We start from the raw sequence: 20,978 nt of genomic DNA on the forward strand, positions 1-20,978 counted from the left end.
CCACTTGGGGGCAGCAGAAACAAGCCGGAAAACGCCACATTGACATATTATCGCCTTGTTGATTTGGCGAATTTGTTGCCTATTTACACATCCAGCTGACATGGAGCAACATTAGCATTCATATGGAGTTGTGTTTCTGCCCACGTAATGAATATTAGTCTATGATTTACTCTCCTTTTCGCTGTTTTCCACCAACTCGTGACGGAAATACCTGGCTATTTAGCTGCTAAATAGCCAGGTGCTAGCTTCGTGAGACCGTCCTGATCTGGCGAGCTCCAGTTTTCCACTCGCAGATCAGTCTGGCATCTTGTGATAGAGAAAATTTTGAGCCGTTAGCCAAACGACCGGGCCAATCAGCGTTGGTTTTGAAGTGGGTTAGGTGGTGATAGACAGATGGTTTATCCAATCAGCTAACCAGTATTTTCAGACAGCGGTAGCCGCTCGCTAATGCTTTTTTTTCTCTTGGATCCTTCTTTTGGAATATGGTCCGGGAACCTGAAATGGTGTCTTTTATTCCTAAATTCTCGTTACACAAATGGCAAATATCCTTTACCGACATGTTTGCATGCTGAGCTAACGAGCTATGCTTTGCCTGCAGCAGCAGGGGCTTGTGGTTGTATTTTCATACGCTTTGTGGATCTGATTGGTTGATTTGGCCCGTCTATCACCAACATAGGTGATAGACAGATGGTTCATCCAATCAGCTAACCAGTATTTCCGCCCCTTCCCAAAAGTTCTCCAACGGAAAGTTCCCAGATGGATATGCCGAGCAAATGCGAAGCAATCCATCTGGCGGAGTCAGGTTAGCTAAATGCTCCGCTACTGTACCGTATCTTCACTAGCTAGCTAATTGCTAACTTTGTCTGGTGCTGGACAGGCAGCATACGGTGGATTTTTATGGTTTTTTTCAGCTCCATAGAGCTGCATTATGTGTGCCTTCATCACTACAAGCAGCCATGTGATCCATTGTTAAAATAAAAATATTGATTATAGCTGCTATAAGTATATTTAAACTGAAACAATACATTTATTGTGATATGTTTCAGCTAACTGCACAGATACGATAAGAAACAGGCAAAATGCATTATGGCAGTCAATAATGCGGCTCAGGTAAAGAAAGCTGTGTCCTTTACTTACTCATAACTCGTTCGTGATCAATACATTGCAACAGCTGTGGAAAACAATAGTAGTCAAGTATCAGAATTGCCAGCTGTAAATGCTGGGATTGAAGTTGACATCCAATGTGTCTCTTACAGTTATTTGCACCCAGCCCCCATCCCCCACCCCCCTGGCTGCATCATGGTGGATGAATGGTTCAAACAGGACTTTCACTCAGGGGACTGGGGTTTGCATCCCATTAGGAACCTCATTTTTACATTAAGATGACTTGTTATTTTCGGAGCTCTGCGACTTCTTTTATGTTATTGACTGCTGGGGTGCCACCTTGTTGTAGCAACTTCATTTTAACGTAACACGTGGTTAAAGTTGTAAATTCAAGCAAAAATACTTGGTTAGTTTTAGGAAAAGATCACGGTTTGGATCAAAATAAGTAAGTTAAGTAATAAATAAATTGACCTATGGCTTCAGACCAGACTTGAACCCCAACCTCCTGTGTGAAAGTCCTGTGTATATGCACCCCAACCATCAATCCCATGCACATACATAGCCTACTTATGCACACATACATACATACTCACACGTTTTGTATGCATGTACAAGTGAAGTATATCTGTTTGCACAAGTGAAGTATATATACATATGTGCAAATGAAGTATGCATGTATGAGCAAGTGAAGTATATATGTATGCGCAAATTAAGTATATGTATGCGCAAATTAAGTATATGTATGCGCAAATTAAGTACATATGTATGCACAAGTGAAGTATATATGTATGCGCAAATTAAGTATATATGTATGCATAAGTATATATGTATGCGCAAGTGAAGTGTGCATGTATGCACAAGTGAAGTATATATGTATGTGCAAGTGAAGTATATATGTATGTGCAAGTGAAGTGTGCATGTATGCACAAGTGAAGTATATATGTATGTGCAAATTAAGTATATATGTATGCGCAAGTGAAGCATATATGTATGCACAAGTGAAGTAGATATGTATGTGCAAATTAAGTATATATGTATGCACAAGTGAAGTATACATGTATGTGCAAATTAAGTATATATGTATGCACAAGTGAATTATATATGTATGCGCAAGTGAAGTATATATGTATGTGCAAGTGAAGTATATGTGCAAGTGAAGTATATATGTATGCGCAAATGTTTAGTACCAGTATATATGTATATGCAGGTGAAGTACATATGTAGGTGCAAGTGTTTAGTACTGTTATGTATGCACAAGTGAGGTATTACATTTTGGCCTAGGCTGGTTGAGCTAACATTAGCTAACAATAACAGCCACAGCAAGAGTCACAGTTGTTTTCCATTAGTGTTTTATTCATACAGCGAGGGTGCTCATACATAATATATTTATTATTTATTTTCTTCTATAAAATATATTACCTTTCAGTTCCTGAAAGCCAAACTAGATATAAATCATCAAGTTTCATCTGATAAGAAGCAACTCATTTTCAAGTGTCAACCAAGGCAATCAACTGTATCAGCAGTCAGAAATGAACGACATTCTAACACAGACTCTTTTTTTTTTTCTTCTTTCTGTCTAGCAAAGCCACAACGCTCCAACACGCGGCTCAGCGTCCACCGACACAAAGACCATGGGGGGGGGGGGGGGTTCTAAAGTAGCAAACACTGTTAAAATACTGTAGCCACAAAAAGAGTTTTCATGTGAGAGGAAAGCAAAGACAGAAACACAGTCGGGGGGGCGAGGAGGGGGAGGACGTGACTTTATAAAGAGTGTTTCAACAGAAGCAGGTGACTGATGCTTTGTGATGTCTGTCAGACAATTTCTCTCTGGCTCTCCACCCCCACCTTCTCGTGAAAGGGTTTTCTTTGTTTCCTCGTTGGGTTAAATGCGCCACGGTTGTCATGACATCGCTTCGGCAGGGCAGCGGCGGGTGAATTTCCCAGTCATCACAACAGCTCGCTGTGACCAGAGGCTGAGTTCAGGCTGTCTGTAAAATAAAACAGGACAGGAAACTGATCACTATATCCCTGTGGTTGATCATTACACGGGTCTACTCAGCTGCAAGCTACTGATACAACCAACTGTCAAATTTCACATAGTTCACAACATGTAGAAATGCAAAGTATCCACTGTATTTTCTATTTCACTTTTTATAGATTAGCAATTTAATGATCATATTCCACAACAACAGTAACACACACACACATAAAAAAACAGAGACGTGTACCAGACAAGTCCAGTGACTTATTTCTGTTTTGGGGTAGTCTAGGTTTTTTCACGGGGGGTTTGCGATTTGGGGGCTTCTCAACGTTATTAGGGCTTTCCCTGTCAGTGCCTGAGTTCAGTGAGGATAAAAAAAACAAAAACACAAATGAACAGTTAGATACAGACGCTTTACACACAGATAAACCTATTGTATATACATAAATTCCCAACATAAATATGCAGTGTAGCCTGTTAAAATAATAATAGGGTAAATAATAAAGAGTGTATGCTGTGATGGAGAAAAGACTAATTGTACCTGCATCGCAAGACATGGCCTTTCTGTGTCTCTGTGGTTTCACGGGTGCCTGAGGTCTCAATCCTTCTTCACCTGAACAACAGGTATGAGAGAATATGTACCATTACCATTAGAAGTTAGTAGGTTTAAAAGTCTGAAAAGAATGGGCCGTGTCCATTTTATATTTTATTGTGCTAATTACTGGAATTGTTGGGTCTTTGTAAATTATAGAGTGTGGTCTAGACCTACTCTATCTGTAAATTGTCTCGCGATAACTCTTGTTATGATTTGATATTATAAATAAAACTGAACTGAATTTATATGATGATTTAAGGGCTATGACTTCCTCTGGTTGGATGCTTATAAAAGAGCCAAGTTGTGTTTTAGGATGGGACTCTTCAGGGAGAAGATTTGATGTGTAGAGCTTGCAAGAGGACACAAACTCACTACATGGTACCTGCTCGACTCTACTCGACTTTTTTGGGTTTTCCATTACGAAAATAAGTCCCTGGTACCTGCCAACAGGTACTTTTTTTAGTACCGCCTCCGTTGAGGTTCCAAGCGAGCCGAGGCGATACCAAAAGGTGACGTGAAAACCTGCAGACTCCTGATTGGTCGGAGAGAATCGTCACTAATCACTGCGTCGTCATTGCTAGCAACAAACGGGGGTGTCCTGAACAAACCCACCACTTTTAAATACTTTAGCCAGCGGTGTTTTTTTTTTGCTGCCTCCAGCTTCTTTTGAAACAAAATGTGTCTTCTGGCAAACAGCCACACGCCCAGAATCAAAAACACACCTTTGACCTTCTGTGTGTGTGTGTGTGTCGCATTAGGTCACGGCAGTTTCCTGCGGCGTCGCCATGACGACCAGCCACACTCGCTTCACGCTTGAGGCGGTACTAAATCTGCAATGGAAAAAGGGGGGACGGGGCACCGTGATCAAGTAGAGCTGGTACTAGCAGTGGGTAAGCGCCATTTCTTGTTGAGACGAGAAGATTGATTTTCCACTTTCATGTCTGTTCAGTAAATTTAAGACCACAGCCGGCAGTCAATTAGCTTAGCATAGTATAGCATAACGACTAGAAACGGAGGGAAACAGCTAGCCTGAGCATATCGAAATCCTCTAATCAGCACGTCTAAAGCTCACGAATGAACACGGTTTGTTTAATTCGTACAAACAAGATAACACACGAAGAGTTATGTGTGCCAGACAATTTCTTAGCAGTGACTTTGTGGAGTCTCTGCTGGTTGCCTGGCAACATCGCGTTGACGACAAGACTCCAGGAGGTCACTGTGCCTGGCCAAGAAGTAATCACACACACAACCGCTGTAAAGCCACGGCTTGCTGTTTCCCCCACTGCTGCTGTAGCTTCAGAAGTGACAGATATGAGAGTGGTGTCCATCTTCTCATCTAACTCTCAGCAAGAAAGCCAATACGTGTATTTCCCACCATGTCTACCAGAGATGGGGACTCGAGTCACACTTAAGTCGCACAAACAGCTGACTTCAGACTTGACTCGGACTCGAGCTTCGAGACTCGTCAACAACCTGTTTTCATGCAATTATTGCTTTTTAAATCTAAATGTATTCATGTATTTCTATTTTCTTTTACTGGCGCATATTGGGGAAACGTATGACGAGCTGCATGTACCCTGCCCTTTGTTGTAATGTGCAACGTGACGCATGCATTATGCCTATGTGCGCGCACTCACAAAAATGCATTGACGATGGCGACACCAAGTCCTACCGGAGTTGTGCCTTTTGTCATTAGTTTTGCTTTCAATAACTTGGTAATCAGTGGCAGTAAGCCAACAGCTACATGCAAGGTAGAAGACTTGAGAGAAAGACTTGAGACTTGACTTGGACTTCCAAAAAATGACTTGTGAAAATCTCTGATGTCTACTAACTATTCCTCTGACATTTTCTGCAGGTTGAGCAGTTCATTTGCACCTTGAAATTCCAAAATAAGAGTTTGAACAAATGACAAAAAGTAAACCGAGGCAGGCATCTGAAAAAGTGTATATCATAATTAGACTGTGAGTGAACACTACTGAGCTATTTAAGTTATACATGTGTTAACACCACCACGTTGTTTTACTGTATTTTCAGTGGATTTACCTTGACTTGCAGCTCTGTCTGGTAATCCATGCACAGGCTTGTTAACAGGAGGCAGTACAGGAGGAGGAGGTAAGTTCCTCTCATTGGCTGATTCTTTTGGAAAAGTCACATACGAGGACGTCTTTGGCTGTTGTTTGGATGAGAACAGAAGACATGAACAAATCAAAAGGGATTAGAGGCTCTAGACTGACAGTAACCATTGATGCACTTGTATCTGTTTTTTTTACACTGCACACCTTTTCTGGAATCGGAGGCGGTTGACCCTCTGAGTCTCTTCTTTTTTCTCTCTCTTTCTTTTCCATCTTTCCAGGATACTTGTCTACATCTGCTTCCTCCTCTGTACCTACGGATCACAAACAAGTCACTGTGTGACTGACACACGTGGGTAAGGGTGGAGAGAAAGAATCGTTTCACGTATGTATTGTGATATTATTCTTTGATTCTTTTCCCTATAATTGATATTTTTTTATTTTCTTTTACCAATGATTCATCCAAATATTTTCTGTTTATAGGGTACCACCAACGGCATCTACATCATATCATATTTTTAGAAAAACAATACATTTTTAGAAATGTCTCATGATATATTGCTTTAAGAAGTGTAGGATTCCACTTTACTCAACTTCAAGGAAAAGGAAATCGCAATACTCAATACTATTGAATCGCAATACTTCTAGAAAATCGCAATAACTGAAAATCGCAATACAAATCGAATGTATCGTGAAAGAATCGAATCGGGACAGAAGCGTATTGTCCCAGCCCTGCATGTAGGTGTGTGGTTTGTTTACACCCTGAGGCAACGATGGCAGCTGAAACTTAAAGCCTTCCTTTCTAACCTGCAGCACATAAACGTGGGGTGGTGATGGCGCAGTGGATATGACACATAACTTTGGTGTGGGAGACCTGGGTTTGATTCCCACTGCGATACATTAACCAATGTGTCCCTGAGCAAGACACTTACAACCCCTAGTTGCTCCAGAGGTGTGCAACCTCTGATATATACAATATCTCACAAAAGTGAGTACACCCCTCACATTTTAGTAAATATTTCATTATATCTTTTAATGGGACAACACTGAAGAAATTACACTTTGCTACAATGTAAAGTATTAAGTGTACAGCTTGTATAACAGTGTAAATGTGCTGTCCCCTCAAAATAACTCAACACACAGCCATTAATGTCTAAACCGCTGGCAACAAAAGTGAGTACACCCCTATGTTAAATTCCTATAGAGGCAAGCAGATTATTATTTTTAAAGGCTATTTATTTCATGGATCCAGGATACTATGCATCCTGATAAAGTTCCCTTGGCCTTTGGAATTAAAATAGTGCCCCCACATCACCACATACCCTTCACCATACGATTGGCATGGGGTACTTTACCTAAATTCATCTCTCAATGCAAATCAAACCAGCTATTAGGCTAACCGACATAAAACCATGCCAATCTCTAGATATGGTGAAGGGTATGTGATGATGTGGGGCTATTTTAATTCCAAAGGCCAAGGGAACTTGATCAGGATGCATAGTATCCTGGATCCATGAAATAACTAGCCTTTAAAAATAATAATCTGCTTGCCTCTATGGGAATTTAACATAGGGGTGTACTCACTTTTGTTGCCAGCGGTTTAGACATTAATGGCGGTGTGTTGAGTTATTTTGAGGGGACAGCACGTGGCCGACAGTGAAGTACCTCGTAGAGCGTCTGAGCTCTCGAGTCGATGTCTCTGCCTCAGTTTGGACAGGTTGGGTTTGCTGCTCTGCGGCGGGGGATCGGGTTTAGCGCAGGGAGGGGCTCGACCTCCTCCTCCTCCTCCTCCGCCGCCGCCGCCGCCGCCACCACCCCTCCATCCCTCCATGAAGCCTCCGCCGGCGTCGGGACACATCGGTCTGTCTCCCTGCGTGTCCTGCTGATGCCAGTCTGTAGCAGCCGCCTCTGCGCTTTTTAGAGGATCCGTTTCCTGCTTCGGCGAAGGCGTCCTGTCCGACGGGTATGGAGGCAGCGGCCTTTGAGCCAAATGAAGCGCCTGTGCTTGTCTCTCTGTCTTCCTGCTTCCGTGTCTGCTCTCGGTCCACTGGCTGTCCACCTGTACGTCCGTCGGCCTGTTCTCCGACCATGACCTGTCTATCTGTCTGCCGCCCATCCACTGTCTCTCTATCTTTCTGTCAATCTGCCGCTGGGTGTGTCTGTCAACAGTCCACTGTCTGTCCACGTGTCTGTCCACGTGTCTACTCTCAGTCCAGTACTTGTCTGTTTGTCTGTCGGCTGTCCTCGCCTCTCCAAGCGATCTTTCTTGCAGCTTGCTGTCAAACCGCTGTCTCTCTACGTGATGGTCTCCCTGCCTCGCTTCTATCCTCGGCTTGTCTGCGTGCAGCACGTCTGTTGTCCTGTGTTTGTCGTCCATGCAGTACTTGTCTGTCTCCAATGGATGTTCAAACACGGAGTCCACTTCAGATATCTGTCAAAAACACAACAAGGAGAGGCAAAAAGAGAAGATGGTACCCGAGGAGAACTTCCAACAGAATGAATGCTTTTGGCGGGTCAAACTGACAGTACCTCTCTGGGAGAATAAAAGGGGTGTTTGCTTCCTCCCACGCCCGGGTGAGGGATGCCCGGCACTGGTGGCGGACTCAAAACAAGAGTATTTTTACCCTGGTGATCGTTCGTTCTCCCATCAGCCCCCTCGCCCGGGGATCCGGCTCTGGCGGCGGCCCTCGGCGGCTGAAGGAGCGTGTACACATTCTCTGTGGCTGTCCTAAAAGGTTGCAAGACACTGAAGAAATTCAGCCTGCAGGACCAATTTGCTGCTGATATTTCCCACAGATTTAAAATACAGAAGAAAATAAAAGTCACACGCTTTGAGAACGGTGCAATTAGGAAGTATTTTGGGGGCAGAAATCAGCCATCTTGCTATCCTAATCCGTATTTGACATGCAGCGTGTTCATCTCTAATCACTTGGCTGACTGTTGGATCCGGAATCGGAGCCACCGGCTGTCATCTACATCTGCGTACACTCGCTGGTATCAGCCTGCCTGCACTTTGGCAGCTATCAGCCATCTCTCGTATCAACAAAGAAAGGAAACGGGGTTTACAGTGATATTTGACTGTTGATGAATGTGCAGCTGAACAGTAGAATATAGAAGAATGAGTCATTTGTGTGTGTGTGTGTGTGTGTGATGTTATCTAGTGCATCATATGGGCATTGTGTTGTGTTTTCAAGGCCATACCTTTCTAAAAGGAGAGTGCCCGCGTGTTGTGTTTGTGCATACACGAACCCTGTGGGTGCTGTAGCAACAACGTGACACCCGTCTCCATAAACCTCCGCTTCAGACTCCGGCCCCTGATTGGACAAGGTTTGGTTGCGGTTCTTACGGAAACCGAAGATGGCCAGCATGTTTCTCCTCTTCTTCCTCCTCAGTGAGTGAGCTTTGTGCAGAGACGAGAGCTGACTGAAAGAGGGTGAGAGAGGTTGAATGTCACACACACACACACACACACACACACACACACACACACACACACACACACACACACACACACACACACACACACAGTCCAGTCATCTCTGTTAGGATGTCACGGAACTCATCACAGCCATCACGGCTTTTATCGTCTGCCTCGCTTTCTGGTACATCTGCAATGTGAGCGTTGCTAGGCTACATCTCTCGCTACGCAATGATTTATCTAAAGTGCACTTTTTTATTTTACAAATGCAATTATATTAAAAGCACTGACCTTACCTGATGATCTGCAGTGTGGAAGGGAGCAACGCTACCCTGATTAAGCTGCGGCAGCTGTTCCTGAATTTAGCTACACCACAAATGAAAAAGCTTACCAAACTGCTGCATTCATATATCAAAGGGTCACTTTGGTGGTTGTGCATGTTCAAGCACATTCATTTGCATGATTGTTGTCGGACCAAACGTTCATTTCCAAAGCAGACCCATCACAAATTTAACAAAACCACCAGCTGCTAATGACAATCTAACATCCTCCTTTGAGCTGCATCCTGAATCTCCGAGCCCTTTGATCAACAACGTGCAGTCACCGACTAACCAATCACAGCTTGTTACCCAGCCCTAAATGCTCAACAACAGCCAGCTCCAGCTCCTCTCATCATCAAAGAGGGACTCAATTTATGTTATGATCGAACAAAGATGATGGACAGCAGAGTGAAATGCCTCTGACTGTATGAGCAGCGCGCAGGATGTGCTAAACACGCTGCACCTCGCCATGAGAGTAGTTCAAAGACAACACACTGGTCAGAGAAACACTACTATCTTTATACTGACAGTTACATTTCTATTAAAGCTTCACTTTTCACAGTCACTTGTTTTACTGCGATAGTGTAGTTAGTGTCTCTCTTCTAAGCAGTTTCTGCTCACAGCTGAATTACCATGCAACAATAACTTAAAGGTCCCATATTGTAAAAAAGTGAGACCTCCATGTCTTTTTATTATAAAGCAGGTCGAGGGGCTTTACAAATATTGTTAACACAGCCCATAATCAGAAACAGTACCTTTCTGAAACAAGCTGTGTAAATGGACTGTATTTTGTATTTTTTGAGATGTCACAACTATACTATTTATAGGTAGAAAGTGCTGCTACAGTGCCGTTACAGTCATTCCCCGGCTGCAATGACAGTGCAGAGACGCCGAGAGCGCCGATGCAGAAGACCCGGAAACGGCGACCAATCAGAGCAGACTGGGCTTTTCGGAACAGAGGGTGAATACAGATATATTCAGACAGACGGTTTTTGGAACCTTAAAGCATGTGAACATGTTCTAGTAGAAACCCAAAATACAAGTAGGAAGCTGGAAATTAGCACAATATGAGACTATTAAACGTGACAAAATGCTCACTGTGATGGATTACACAGTATGTCAAGGAAGTTTGAAGACTCCGTAAATTGATTCAAAGCGTGGTAGAACAAATGACAAATAATGAGTGCTTAAAAAAAAAAAAAAAAAAAAAAGTAGGAACTCTATATAAAAACTTAGGGCTTGCTTTGGGAAACACTAATAATTTAAAGTATATGTGATTTGTAGTTAAAACATGTCAATCGAAGAAGAGATAATAGTAAATAAACTCTTACCTGTCGGGGAGCACTCTTTTAGTGTAGAAATCTGGGAGTCCATCATCAAGAGGGCTTATTCCTCCATTTTCACTGCAATGCTGCGCGCGCACATACACACACACACACACACACACACACACACACACACACAGAAACTCTTTTTTAGAGAGGTCAATTTACTTGCACTGGGTTTCATTTGTAAATGCTCTGTATGCAATAAAACAAATGGATTACACTGCTTCAGTGAGATGACATAATCCAATTGCAGCCATCCACTTTGTATGGATTACCTCTGACAAAGACAGGAGTCACTGCCAGCAGGCGTGAACATTTGGAAATGGGAGAATGATGCATAGATAGACAGATAGATAGATAGATAGATGTTTACTGGACCAATGTACAAAATTCACATGACTTTACATGTTACAATGTGTCAAACCCGCCTTACAGTCTCAGCAGGGATGTGCCCCCCTTTGTGCCTCCGCGGAGGCCTCGGCCGAACCCGCGTCACATGATGGAGAGGCAGACCCTGCGTAGGCAGCTCTGAAAGGCCCTCCCAGGATGCCGAGCGGGACAGCGGCGAGGAATACGATGGCACGGACGGGGGTGGAGAGGAGCTGGAGTCGTCACACAGACCTGACGGCAGGTGAAGAGATTGTAAGAGGATGTGAGGGCAAGAAACGGAGAAGACACCGTAGAGGGGAGGAGAGGTGGGAATCAAAGGGAGCAGCCGTTTCCTCTTCAAAGTCGACAAATTCAAAAAACAAGATGTACTGACTCAGACTTGGCTCAGGCCGGATTACAGTAAGACAGCCATTAACAGACTTGTCAGATGAGAGAGACAGGAAAGTGGGGGGAAGAGTCAACAGAAAAAAGCATTAATGGAGCCCTGAAAGAGAAAGCACGGGGTCAGAGCGAGACAGGAAAGAGGGGAGAGAGGAGGATAAGAGGAAATATAGCGGTACTCACTCAGCCTGGTGGAGACAGGTCGTATTCGTCTTGTTCTCGAGCTGCGCTTCTTAATGGCTATTGTGTCCTGGGAGAAAAAGAAAAGAAAAGAAAAAAACCATACTGAGATGCTGAGGGATAGTATCAGGGTAAGCCACACAAGCAGCGGCCAGTAAACATATCAAGTAGCACAAATGATACAAGGCCTCCTTTAGGCCACTCAGTGCTTTTGTCAGTGTTTTGTCATTCAGAGTGCTGAATGACAAAACTGCCTGCTCTACCAGGTGAGCCAACCAGGCGCCCATGATTCATCACTTTTAAGCCACTTTTAGATTACTTGATTTGTGACAGTTTAACACCAGTCAGGCTTAATTCAATTCAATTCAATTGTATTTATAGTATCAAATCATAACAAGAGTTATCTCAAGACACTTTACAGATAGAGTAGGTCTAGACCACACTCTATAATTTACAAAGACCCAACAATTCCAGTAATTGCTTTACAGTGTAGGAATCATAGGCCTTTTTGAAATTTAGACTTTCAATACTGTGCTCCAATCAAGCCAATCAGTGAAACGTTTCCAAAGGCCAACACACAATTGAATTGGCACTACATCATCAATCCAAGTATTGTTGAAACGTCTCCAGTAGAGGAGTTAGGGCTTTTCACATTTTGACCTTTAGTGCTTCTGTCAAGAAAGTCAGTGTAATGTTTGAAATGCCAGAACCCAGAGGAACATCCATCATTCCATCTGTCCATCACTGAAGCCAGCTTCTGTGGTTAGAAGTGGGGCCCAACTTTATTTCTATGGTCAACAAGCAGAGGCAAGTGACCCTGTGTTAGTTAGTTAGACATATTCATTGATTTATATAAGATTAAAGACAACAAAGGTCTAATATCACGATTATACAATAGAATAAACTCCATAAACTGTTCGACTGTTCATGTCAGACAGGAATAGAATAATATATGAGATCGTCACACTGATACTGCCATAGGGTCTTGGCGAGAGTTGGAAGAACATTATACGATATTTTGTGACTCCAAAGTTGGAATTCATACAAAAGGGGACTAAACAAATGCTGGCGGCAGTGTGGTAAAAAATAGTGGCTGACAGTTTTTCTATGTTTTGGGCTTGTCCTCCTATTATACCTGGGAAAATACTTTTAAGCCACTTTAAAAATGGGCTTTTTTGGGATGGGGGCTTAAAGAGACAGACACTAAAATGGAGCGTTTCAAACAGAGGGTGAATAGTGTAGAGAGAGAATAAAGGAACCGTGTAAAATGTATTTTGCAATAACTGAGAGGTAAGATTCAGGTCATAGGGTGGCATTGGCTCTCACCGTTCCTGGGTCTGCAGAAAGTTAAGACTGCACGTGGACAGTCATAAAACATTCTTTAGCTGTATCTCCATTTGATAAACAGAATATGATCATAAAAATGCCAATTAGTAACACACTGTCTTCTCGGGCCTGGGAACGGGAGAGCAAAGGTATTTTGTGCGACCTTGTTTTGATGATGTCATGAGGAACTAGGAGACCTGGACAACATCCAGAAGATAACGGCACCAACGGGGATGGGCAAGAAGACTGGCAAAAGATGATAAAACATGAGGTTTTGAGTTAGCGGACATCAGATTCCCGGTATATATGTATATTCAGACTAGACTATATCCACAACGTTCCACTTTACCGGATTAGTCCGGTGCCGCAGGAAATTCCGCCGGATGCATGTCTTTTCGCCGATGTCCGTTTCCTTCCGCTTCCTTTGTGTTGGAATTCTAAACTCCGGTGAATTTACGAGGACTATGGTTAACTGCTACTCAGATCTCTGCAGGGTAAACCCAGATAGCTAGCTAGACTATCTGTCCGATCTGAGTTTTCTGTTCCACGAATAAAACTACTTTTAAACGTTCCACCAAAAGTTCCTGCCCGAGGCTATTTTGCAGCGGCTCCGTGTGGAGCTTAGCGCTGCCCATGACGATTGTGATTGGTTTAAAGAAATGCCAATAAATCACAACACAATTTTCTCCTGTCCCAGAATGCTGTGGACTAGTCAGACCCTCCTCCGCAGCGCTGTGGAGGAAGGTCTGGCAAAGCGAGACTAATTCAGACAGACCGTATGAGAATTTTTTTTTTTGAACATTAAAGCACATAAACATGTTATAGGAGAAACCCAAATAACAAGTAAGAACCTGATGTGCATAATATGGGACCTTTAACTTTGAAAATATTAAAAAAAAATAAAGTTGCAAAAAAAACATCTGTAACAACCATGACTTTTTAAGATTCAAATAAAGAGAATGATGTAAAAAAAAAAAATAGTCTGGAAGGAACAATATTTGATGGTGACTAAGCTGAGTTTGATGGGTTAAAATCTCAAATGTGAAAAAGTGACACAGTAGCACCTGAGATACAAGAGGAATAATGGAAAGATGGATACCAGCCCATAAAAACACAACATGTGTCTTCATACTCACTATGCTGGTGCTGAGCTCCTCGTCTGTGATGTCCAGAGAGTCTCTGTGTCTGTTGAACCTCCAGCCTGTCCCGTCTTTACATGTCCCCTCCCAGTGCTTCACATGAGACACCTGCCGAGTCTGAGACAGACACAGCTCTTCAGTCCCCTTTACGCCCACCAGTGGTGGAAGAAGTATTCAGATCCTTTACTTAAAAGGTGCTGTAGGTAGGATTGCGAAGATCCAGGACTTAGCCCAAAAATTTGAACATCGACAACTTCTCAGTCCCTCCCCCCCTTTCTGCTAAAGCCCAAAACGGTCTCCTAAGCCCCTCCCCCCACAAGGGAGAATGAATGCGTGTGCATGAGCAGTGATTTACACGCAGTTAGACACCACCCCTGGCCCTGATTGGTGCATCTGAACAGGGAGTGGAGGATTTTTGCAAATCGCACTACAGGCTGTAGGTGGTGCCATTTTTTTTTTTATTACCTGCTTCATGTAGTTCTACTGGAACATAGGGTCAGTTTCAGCAAATATGACAGAAAGTTAGTTTTATAAGGCTTACCTACTGCACCTTTAAGTAAAACTACTAATACCACACTGTAGAAAATACTCTGTAACAAGTAAAAGTCCTGCATTGTAAATGTTACTTAAAGTATGTAAGTATCACCAGGAAAATGTACTTAAAGTATTGAGGAAAAGTACTCAATGCAGAAAAATCCTCACATTTTAGAATCTGGAAACGATCCAAACAGTTCTGTCAATCAACAAGTGTTTAATGGTCTAATTGTTTCAGCTGGACTTGTAGGCCGTTATATTGTTGGGCACTTCAATTTATAATAAAACATCGTATTTTATAAACTACATGCGTTTTGTGTGCAAAAATTAATTTGTAAAGTAACTAGTAACTAAAGCTGTACAATATTTCCCTCTGAAATGTAGCGGAGTAGAAGTAGGAAGTGGCATGAAAAGAAAAGATGCAACTAAAGTACAGGTACCTCACATTTGAACTTAAGTACAGTACTTGAGTAAATGTACTTAGTTACATTCCACCGCTGCCACCCACTAATCACTTTGTCTTAGACACTTTTACAACAAGTGTATTGAGCACAACTTGTGCTGTATTAACACCTCCCTCATGAGTGATGTAGCCTATTTCATCTTTTTATTACCGCTCGTTACTGCTTTGCATGGTTGAACGGTGCGAGAAGATGGCTCGGGTCTGTGCTGCTTGGCTGTGTTCTGATGCTTGCATGGCTTCTTATACTGAATGGGGATACTGTTGATGTGTAACTGTGCTAATGTCTTGCTGCTACCTGTAGCTCTGCATGGCTTACTGATAAAGCTTATTTGTTGCTCTAGCTGTCTGTGTGGTGTCTTGTTGACTTCTGTCTGTGTGGTGTGTTGTTGACTTCTGTCTGTGTGGTGTCTTGTTGACTTCTGTCTGTATAGTTTAACATGTACTTATGTGTTGGTGTTTCCTGTTGCTCTGGTCTAAAATAATCTGGCAAAAAGAAAATCAGCCGGCCGGCTAACACTGGCACATTTACAGAAATGTTAATTAATGTGTGTTGTTCTTTATAAAATAAAGAAAGAAAGAATTTACCAGGGTCTTATGGGTGGCGTAGAGCTCCTGCAGGATCTGGTCCACGATGGAGTTGGTGAGATAGGAAACCACCGACAGCTTCACTTCTCTGCAGAAGATTGGGTTAGGGGAACGGGAGAGACGGACGGGAAGAGGTTTGGTAAAAGTGAGAGGAAATCAATAACCTGCTTATCAAATCCAAGCCTTTACTGCTGCTCTACCCTTTTCTACACGTGTCTCTTACTCCAAGGCTCGGTGGATGTCCTGTGCCGCTCTTTCCATCAGAGCGGTCCGAATGGCCGAGCGAGGGATGGACACGCGCTCGGAGACGGATGAGAGCGGAGGACTTAGCCTCTCCGCCGCAGAAGACGACAAAGGGCAGAGCTCGCGACAGAGAGACACCATAGAGTCCACGATCACCTGCAACGGATGCCAGCGATCAGTAACTCGGCCATGTGACGGGCCGCGGCGTGAAAAGAGGCTGTTAGTTCTACCTGAAGCTCCTTGTCCGCGGCTTTGGCGAGTTCACCAGCCAGAGAGTCCAGTCTCTGCCGCACTGGCCCGTCCACAGACAGCACGTGAGCCAGCTCGCACAGGGAAGGGTACAGCTTGAAAGAAAGAAAGAGAATCAGATTTGAATTTCCGTGTTTTTATTAGAGATGGTCCGAAACCATTTTTTGCTTCCCGATACCGATTCCGATACCTGAACTTACGGCCGATACCGAGTACTGATCCGATGCCAGCATGTTAAAAAAACTACATATATCCGCTGTATACTACTATCCCTATATATGGGTGTGATATGATCGCTATCTTTATTGTACAGCCTGGCTCAGGTTAAACTTTTCGTGAAACATGAACAAACACAAACACCACAGAACTTCCTTTTATTACTCAGTTTGAGAGTATATCATAACGGGGAAAAAACACATCATTAAACTACTTTAAAGTAGATTTTCTTTGGGGCTAAATTACGTGGTATCAGATTGTTGCATAAAATTCAGTACTTACCGATACCAGCATTTTAGGCGGTATCAGAGGCTTTTTACGATACTGGTATCGGTATCAGAACATCTCTAGTTTTTATTTATTTTTTAAGATTATTTTTGGGGCTTTTAGGGCCTTTAATGGAAAGAGGAGAGAGAGGGGGGTACAACATGCAGCAAAGGGGTTTGACTCGAACATGCGGCCGCTGCAAAGGACTCAGCCTACGTGGGGCGCTACCACTCTACCACTCTACCACTCTACCATTCTACGCTCACACATGTTCACGTCACTCACAGCACGGGAGTTCCTGGCCTCTTTTAACACTTGTTTAGCAGCTTGAATCTCCTCCATCTCTCCGACGCCTCGCAGCACACACACCTGCTGCTGGACGCGCACGCAGAGGCGCTCCATCACCTTGGAAACAGACAGGTGGCTGAGTGTTAAGAGCGTAATTGCACATAAAACACTCCTAAACATACGGCGAGGGAAGCAGATGAGTGCTACCTGCTCGGCAGTGCTGGTGACCAGTCCTTGGTGCAGCCGCAGAGCCTGCCTCTGAGAGAAGCGCTGTGTCTGGTTGTTCCTCACCAGAGAGCGCTGGATCTGTGCAGCAGAGAGGCAGAAGAGAGTTAGAAACTGGACCACGAAAACACGAGGAGGACGGACAGGAAAGACGAGGCAGTGATGCAACGGCAGATTGTTGAGGCAACAAAGTGCAATGAAGCAGGGTGAAAGGATGCAGGTCAGAGGCTGCTGTATCATTTTAGATTTCATATTTCACATTTCTCCATATTACAAACCCTCTTAATCCTCCTGTTGTCCTCCGGTCAAATTTGACCCGTTTACAAAAACCTTCTATATCAGAACTATGACAAAAAAACATGACAAATGTTGGAAAAAGCTACAAAAACGCAGGAACAAAATTTACAAAAACAATTGTTTTTAAAAACGCTGAAAAAAGTGACCAAAAAAATCTGAAAAAGGGACAAAAAAACATCAAAAGCATTCCTACTGACAAAAACTTTGTCAATACCAAAAAACTGGAAAAAAGTGAGAAAAAAAAGCGACAACAAACTTGTAACATTATGTTATAACATTTAGTAATAATTTTTTATTTTTTCATCCTGTTTTATCCTGTTTTATATAGCAGATGTTAATAGTGTTTATCTTATGTCCTGTTATTGTAATTTATATCTGCCAATCGGGACTACAGATGGAAATTAGCCTTTGGGCTATAATCTGGCACTTTTAAGTGTACTGCTGTACATGTTCATTAAATGTGCATTGTCCTTAAATAAATAAATAATAAAAAATAAAAAATAAAAGAATTGACAAAAACAATTTATAAAATGGCAAAAAAGTGACCAAAAAAATGGAAAGAAAGTGACAAAAATAATTTGAATAAATAAAAGTGTAGAAAAGAAAAAATTTCGACCCAGAAAAACAGAAAGTTGCATGGTGGACAGGAAGACAACACAAGGGTTAAAACCTCTCTTAGAAATGAACATATCAACAAGTAAGACTACAAACTACATATTTCTTTGATATTTTTTATGTTTTTGTTCATTTACCACTGATGTTCTTTGAGGTAAAATAAGTGATTTTCAAATTAGATATTAATTATTAAAATTAATTAATAAACTTATTTATTTATTTGCGGCAGCATCAATGTAAAGAATGGCTGCCTGAAGCCTAACCTCCTCTGGGAGAAATATAAATATATGATGACATATATATATATAAATGTGTACACTAACTTCTGCCTCCAGCCACAGCTAAATTGATCAAAGTTTACTTTCTTTAACTTACTTTCACGCAGTAACATGAATCATAAAGTGCAGCGAGCTGAAAGCTCTGACTGTTTATTGCACATTAAGCGTCCTTTTCATACTGAACAATTGTAATAGCAATTGTAATAAACTATCCGGCTGCAACTTTACTGTTTCGGTTCACTCTCGCTGCTCTCAGTGTTGTTTTCGGGCGCAGCAGGCAGCTGTTTTCAGAAGAAAAGTTCTAAAAGCTATAAAGCCACTGCACACTAACAGCTCAGCAGCAAACAGCACACAGACACAGTTAGAGTCTAGCTGGTGAACACAGTGAAGCATTTACTGTAGCAGCTACAGAACCAGATATTTCCCTCAGGGGTTGGTAGAGACCAAAAACAGAGCTAAAAGAGAGTGAATATGGGACACAATGTCATTTGATACATTGGTATTATAAAAAAAAAAAAAAGGATTATGCAGTAGCTGCTTAAAGTGCTGCTTTGGGAAAATGAAGAGCCCTTGTAGAAAACATGTGAAGAAACAACCTGACCTCACAGAATTCCGTGAAATGAACACGGCACCTTAACTCAAAATCTGTGGCAGTTTCACGGAATCGCAAAAAATTCCGTGATGGGCCCACGGAAGAATTCCGTGAAATGAACACGGCCCCTTAAGTTAAAGAAAAAGGTTGTGGGTGGGCTTACGTTTCCATGACACGCGGGACAAAACGGTTGGGTTTTCCCAGAAGAAGCTAAGAACTAGTTAGCCCATAGACTAAAATATTCTTTCTTCATTTGGTGAATCGGACAATTCCACCATTATGTGTGGACTATATTCATTTCTTCAGCGGTAGGATATTTATGATAATCATCACACAAGCCATCTAGCCATAGACTAATAGCTAAAATTTGCTCTGTTTATAAAAAATAAAAAATCTTTTTGGATACAGTTTCTCGGTCTGAAACCCTAAAACGTCTGCTCAATTCTGATCCAAAGCCTCTTGATGAATATTAGCTCAAATGCAAGGTACAAGTTAAACATCATGCTAAAGATTGAAAACATGAAAAACGTCATCAAATCTGGCAGGTTGAGTCTGGCAGGTTTGTATTTCCAACATTAACTGTCAGTGGCTCTCCGATGCCAACCTTGGTCAGTGCCAGCTCTGTCCTCTCAGGGGCGCTGCGGTACGCCTGGCTGATGTCACTGAGCGGTAGAGGCATGTACTGCAATGTGAAATTACTGGGAGAGAAAGAGAGGGAAGAGCAGAAGAGGAAGGAACAGAGGAAGGGTCGAGTTATTGAAGGAGACAGTAACGGGCGAAAGAGAGAAAGTGGGTTATAGATTCAAGGGTTAGTTAAGGTTAATATCCCCAATGGACAAAGCTCATCCCAAAATATCCCTCCCTATGCCATGCAACGAGTGAGTAATACTTTGATCTTTGCAACCATGTCATCCTTAGCCTAAAGATAAGTCTGGACCATTTATGATAGCAAAGTGGAAAGCAACAATTAGCTCAGGTCACGTTGCAAATTTCAACATGTTTAAAAGCTCTTAAAAATAGAAGGTAAATCCATCACGCTTGCAGAAAGTCATCAGTTCTTGCAGCAGATATATAATATATCCTCTTATTTGTGGACAGAATTCTAGCGAGCACATAAAATAATACATGTCGATGATGTCTTAACACGCTTACTGTTCAAGTGCTCGGGCCACATCTAGAAATCCTGCCGCGGAGGTGTTGTTGCGATCCCATGTCACGCTCCTGCAGGGCAAAGTGGTGCGTTGCACTCAATACAAACCTCCATTTGGAGCACATTTGATACTGCAAAAACAAAGAAGTATCCTCTCTCCACATTTCCTTTTCCTTCACCTGAGCGTGGTGTTGATCTGCAGGGCTTTGCTCAGCATCTTGGCTCCGATGTCGTCCATGTTGTTCCCGCTCAGGTCCACTTTTCTCAGGCAGGTGTTGCTGCCCAGGGCGTTGACCAGCACGGTGCCCCGAGAGCGCAGGCGCGAGTCGGCCAGGGACAGAGACTGCAGGGCCTGGAGAGGCAAACGGGCAACAATGGAGGGAGAGGCATGTGTGTTAAAGTGTGCGTGTGTGTGTGTGTTTTGGGGGTATATTTAGGAATAAATCAAGTCGAGAAAACATTGAGCGCTGGAAAGAGAGGAGAGGATGGGGAGCCGTGGGGATAAAGTGCAGTGGTGTAATTTACTGCGCAGTGATGTGACTGCTCGCCAACATGACTTTACATGCTTTATGAATGAATTATTTACAATATGTGCATGTAGTGATATAGACACTGCGCCCGCAAGGGTAACAGACACAGTAATAATTAATGATACAATGACACGTCTGTCCAGGAATCCAACCTTAAATCAAACAATTTTATTGTCTTTATTTTTTCTCTCTAGTGAAACTAGAATATGTCA

The 20,978-nt window shown here is 42.7% G+C and overlaps 1 protein-coding gene across 1 annotated transcript in view; it reads right to left on the reverse strand.

Moving 5' to 3' along the window:
- Nucleotides 1-2,430: 2,430 nt before the first annotated feature.
- The window catches only part of LOC114561545 (capping protein, Arp2/3 and myosin-I linker protein 3), a 40,692-nt gene continuing 22,144 nt past the window's right edge, over nucleotides 2,431-20,978 (reverse strand). The window contains exons 21-41 of the mRNA XM_028587601.1: nucleotides 20,416-20,588; nucleotides 20,239-20,307; nucleotides 19,691-19,784; nucleotides 17,287-17,385; nucleotides 17,077-17,196; nucleotides 16,290-16,403; nucleotides 16,040-16,215; nucleotides 15,817-15,904; nucleotides 14,232-14,351; nucleotides 11,773-11,839; nucleotides 11,252-11,439; nucleotides 10,822-10,901; nucleotides 8,954-9,175; nucleotides 8,282-8,480; nucleotides 7,568-8,183; nucleotides 7,418-7,537; nucleotides 5,960-6,066; nucleotides 5,724-5,850; nucleotides 3,627-3,698; nucleotides 3,333-3,440; nucleotides 2,431-3,092 (exon numbers count right to left, since the gene is read on the reverse strand). Coding sequence (XP_028443402.1) covers nucleotides 3,052-3,092; nucleotides 3,333-3,440; nucleotides 3,627-3,698; nucleotides 5,724-5,850; nucleotides 5,960-6,066; nucleotides 7,418-7,537; nucleotides 7,568-8,183; nucleotides 8,282-8,480; nucleotides 8,954-9,175; nucleotides 10,822-10,901; nucleotides 11,252-11,439; nucleotides 11,773-11,839; nucleotides 14,232-14,351; nucleotides 15,817-15,904; nucleotides 16,040-16,215; nucleotides 16,290-16,403; nucleotides 17,077-17,196; nucleotides 17,287-17,385; nucleotides 19,691-19,784; nucleotides 20,239-20,307; nucleotides 20,416-20,588 — 3,000 coding nt within the window. The 3' untranslated portion in view covers nucleotides 2,431-3,051. The remainder of the gene's footprint in view (nucleotides 3,093-3,332; nucleotides 3,441-3,626; nucleotides 3,699-5,723; nucleotides 5,851-5,959; nucleotides 6,067-7,417; nucleotides 7,538-7,567; nucleotides 8,184-8,281; nucleotides 8,481-8,953; nucleotides 9,176-10,821; nucleotides 10,902-11,251; nucleotides 11,440-11,772; nucleotides 11,840-14,231; nucleotides 14,352-15,816; nucleotides 15,905-16,039; nucleotides 16,216-16,289; nucleotides 16,404-17,076; nucleotides 17,197-17,286; nucleotides 17,386-19,690; nucleotides 19,785-20,238; nucleotides 20,308-20,415; nucleotides 20,589-20,978) is intronic.

This window comes from Perca flavescens, chromosome 9, assembly GCF_004354835.1.
Source record: "Perca flavescens isolate YP-PL-M2 chromosome 9, PFLA_1.0, whole genome shotgun sequence".
Taxonomy (NCBI): domain Eukaryota; kingdom Metazoa; phylum Chordata; class Actinopteri; order Perciformes; family Percidae; genus Perca; species Perca flavescens.